We start from the raw sequence: 3,936 nt of genomic DNA on the forward strand, positions 1-3,936 counted from the left end.
AAAGAAACTGTCCGTCGTTTCACAAAGACTAACTAACGCCGGCGATCACTTCCATTTAGAAAGATGTTTTTTCATGCTTAAAGTCCTTCGCCAGTACAGCGAGTACAATGCATGGCACATATGTGATCATAATGAACTGCCCCATCCATATTTTTACAAATACTTTTTGCTCTACAGAAAATGTTTACAGGTAGCTAAATGTAACTTTTAAATTAAAACATCCATTGCAATGGTCAAACAATTGATGTGTGTTTATACTATCCTCCACCACTATCCAAACTGCAGGGTTTTATTGAAACGGTTTAAATGAAGTTCACTGTAATAGCACTGTAGTACGTTCATACTATGTCTATTCTTTGATTCGCAGTGTAATAAGATTCATACTGTAAGTTCCTTAACATGCAATACAGATACATCTTACATGATTAAGATGCAACTTGTGCAATGTTTTAAGTTTAAACAAAAAACGGTTTTTGCATTGCTTAACGTGACTATATATGAATCCATTCTCCAATACTGATAAACAGTGTGTAGTTATTATTTTCGAATCCGACTTCAAATGTTTGGCAATGGCATAAGTTTATGAGCCCATTGCTTAAAATAAGGATGGCTTCTCCTGTGCCTTTTGACTTGAAGTTAAACCTCGGGTATGAATGCAGGTCTAACCCCCCAAATGTGTTGTTTTTATCAACAGGCAGCGGAGACGTGCGGGCCCCACCACCCCCCAGGCGACACAATGTTACCAGGCAGGATCGAACGTTGGGGACGTGAGCTGGAGCCTGATTGGCTGAGGCGTGATGGGTGCGCTGGCGTCTGATTGGCTGGGAGGCGGCCGGGGCGTGCGCAGACAGAGCCTGGCGCAGAGCTATTTAACCAGCTTTGTTTGAGCCCGGACTCCAGTACCAAGTGTGGTACGGGAGAGAAGGCAGGAGGCTATTGCGTTGCACTTATTTTCATAGCACTCGGACGCAATTCAAGCCAATCCGGATTAAGTGAAGCCTGAAAACATACCTGTAAGTATTACATTATTGTTTGTTAATGCAATGTTACAAGTTCAGTGATCTTTGACGTTTTGAGTGTTCATCCGAGCTGATGGGTTAATGCGTTTGTTTTTCTCCTTTGTTGCAGCTCAATCCGAAGTGACTAGATCGGGATCTGTATACTTCATCTCTGCGAATCATGCCTGCAATGTGTGCCAACCTGACCCCGGAGAGAAGTTTCCCATCCTCTCCGGTCGCCGACGCTTCGTCCAAGAGACTTTCCTGGGGTAAACTGATGCAGAAACTGAGCGACTTTGGCGGAGTCAACGGCAACCATAGCATCGACTCCGACTCCGACACTTCCAGTAGCGATTTCTCCGACATCGGTAAGAATTGTTCATTAAAATATGATTGACATCATATTCTGAAATGCGCATTCTGTGTATATGCATTGATCTTCAGATTGTATTTGAATTGCTAACAACCCATTTTGACTGCAGAATGTATGGGATCATGTTTAGATTACTTAAATGCATGCCTCCAGACGTTATTTGGTAAATACTTAAAGAAATAACACGTTCACCCAGTACTGGATAAGATCTAAGGCCTGTTATTGCTTTAAATAGATTTACCACTGATCACTCCTGCCATTGGAATTTCATAGCAAACTGGAGATTGGATGTATTTTAACCATTGCATCTTTTTATTTAGGATCCGATGTCCTGGACCAAATTTCCACATCCGAGTCAGATCTGTTCTTTGATCCCTTAGAGGAGACCTTGTGCACAGAGGTGGTGGACCTGATTGGATGCAGTCTGACTGAAGCGAAAAACGGTGCTCTGAAATGCTCCAAACTTCTCATCCCTGACCAGCTAATGGCGCACATAGGCCAGGAGCTGCTTCATCTGGCAGCCAGCGAGCCTTGTGGCTTGAGAGGAGCACTTATTGACTTGTATGTGGAGCAGGGAAATGTCTGCCAGAGTGTGGAGCAGATTGCAGTGGATCCTTTCCTTGTCCCTACCTTCCAGCTGACCTTGGTTCTGAGGCTGGAATCTGGTGGGCTGTGGCCGAGGATCCAAGATCTCTTCACGACCAGATCCCCGTCCGCACCGGCCCCGAGACATGCCCTGAAATTCAGCACAGGCTTTAGGGTGATCAAGAAGAAACTGTACAGTTCAGAAGAGCTACTTATTGAGGAGTGTTGAACCCCAAAGGGAAATACTTAGAAACTGTCAATAGATCCATTGGTATGATTTATTAGACGCCTTCCTTATCATGCCTTGGAAGGTATGAAGATTGTTAATGCCAGCATGACCAGTATACAATGTTTGTCGGTTTAAAAGGCAAGATCAGAATGAAGTTCTGAGATGTTCTGATCTTTGCTGAATGTGTAACCTGGGCTTGTTCCATTCCAACATGTCCTTTTATGATTTTTAACATGAGTTGCATGGCCAGTGTATCAAGAGCAGTAAAACTACAAAATCTGCTGCCTAAAAAAAAAAAAAAAAAAAAAAAAAAAGTGAAGGACTTTTTTTTCTAAATGTATTAAGCAGATTTACAGCTGGCCCTGATATACAAACGTTTGCACTATATTTTTTTTAATTGACAAGCAGAGCGATGCATGTAGCGAAGAACAATGGAACATGTCAAAACACCTGTGTTGTCTTTAAATGGTTCACTTTATTTCCATACCATGTTTATCTTCTTTTCCAGTGTATATTGGAATTTTACCTCAGTTTCTATTGAAACCACAAAATGGCAGCTATATTTTATTACAGGTTGAAGAAAATCACAACTGAAAACCCTATTCAAGATATTACTGTATGGACATTTTAAAAGCTTTTTTTGTATGGCTTGCACTGGGCACAAATCCAGTGTTATTTTTGTTGAAGAGTTCAGATTGAAACCCGTTTCGTTTTTTCACTCACAATGTCAGCCTTTTCTTGAGGGCTTCAGTTGTTCTTCAATTTAATTTTGTTGGGGATCTAAACATTTGTACTTTTTGTATGGAATATCAACTAGTGCCTTTCTCACAGTGTTAATTTATTTGATATTCAAAGACCTACCTTGCACTGTTTTGTACACTCATCAAAGGTAATAAATTATTTTTTCAAATGTGAGTTGAGACTTTTCACTTTTTTTTACTTCCATTTATTTTATTATAGGAATTTGAGACCAACTGTATCCACAAGGAATTGGATTTCATAAAGCTATACATTTATATACCGACTCAATGGTTTCAATATCATTATCATATTACAGATCACAGATTTTAGAATTGTTCACATAATTTAAAGGTGTAAGATTCAGTCCAAGCTAAAATACTGGTATGCATTTAATTCAACAACATAGGGGTGGGGGAGGGGAAGCACAGTCTTTGAATATTTTGTTCCAAACCAGAGATTAATGAAATTTGGTAATTTAATTCTTGCAGGTAGGCCATTTCCATGAAGAATAAGGATGGTTAGTTCTAATTAAAATCTGTCTCCCGCAGTACACAATTTTAATCTAAAACCTCTTATATTCAGTTAACATACCCAAATTTGTAAAGTGAAGTGGTAACATGCATTTATTTTTAAAGCAAACAATTGTCCACACATACCAACACGTCTTCTTTCAGGAATTGAATCCTATATTTCTAATTGTGCTGTGCAGGCATAGGGACCTGATTTACATTCCATCTTTACTGAATCTGATGCTTTCAACCTATTGGCAAAGAGATTTTAATTAAAACGGGACATCCCAAAATTAATACATCGATTGATTTCTTAAATCGTCATACTACATCCTGACTTTTTTTTTTTTTTTTTTTGGCTATACAAATACAATGCCAATGTAACAATAAGCATTCACAATTATTTTTAAAACGAGTCTATCTAGCTTTTAAATGATTGATGAAGGGCATCAAAGCCCTTTATCTAAGCAGCAGCACCGCAGACATGAACATGCCCAGGCA

The 3,936-nt window shown here is 39.4% G+C and overlaps 1 protein-coding gene across 1 annotated transcript; it reads left to right on the plus strand.

Moving 5' to 3' along the window:
* The first annotated feature begins 895 nt into the window (after positions 1-895).
* ddit4 (DNA-damage-inducible transcript 4) lies at positions 896-3,100 on the plus strand. Its single transcript, XM_066693289.1, has 3 exons — positions 896-1,013; positions 1,129-1,366; positions 1,692-3,100. Exons 2-3 carry the CDS (start codon positions 1,180-1,182, stop codon positions 2,183-2,185), a joined length of 681 nt encoding a protein of 226 aa, XP_066549386.1. The 5' UTR covers positions 896-1,013; positions 1,129-1,179; the 3' UTR covers positions 2,186-3,100.
* The last annotated feature ends 836 nt before the right edge of the window (positions 3,101-3,936 follow it).

The sequence above is a fragment of the Amia ocellicauda genome, chromosome 20 (genome assembly GCF_036373705.1).
Source record: "Amia ocellicauda isolate fAmiCal2 chromosome 20, fAmiCal2.hap1, whole genome shotgun sequence".
Classification (NCBI taxonomy): Eukaryota; Metazoa; Chordata; class Actinopteri; order Amiiformes; family Amiidae; genus Amia; species Amia ocellicauda.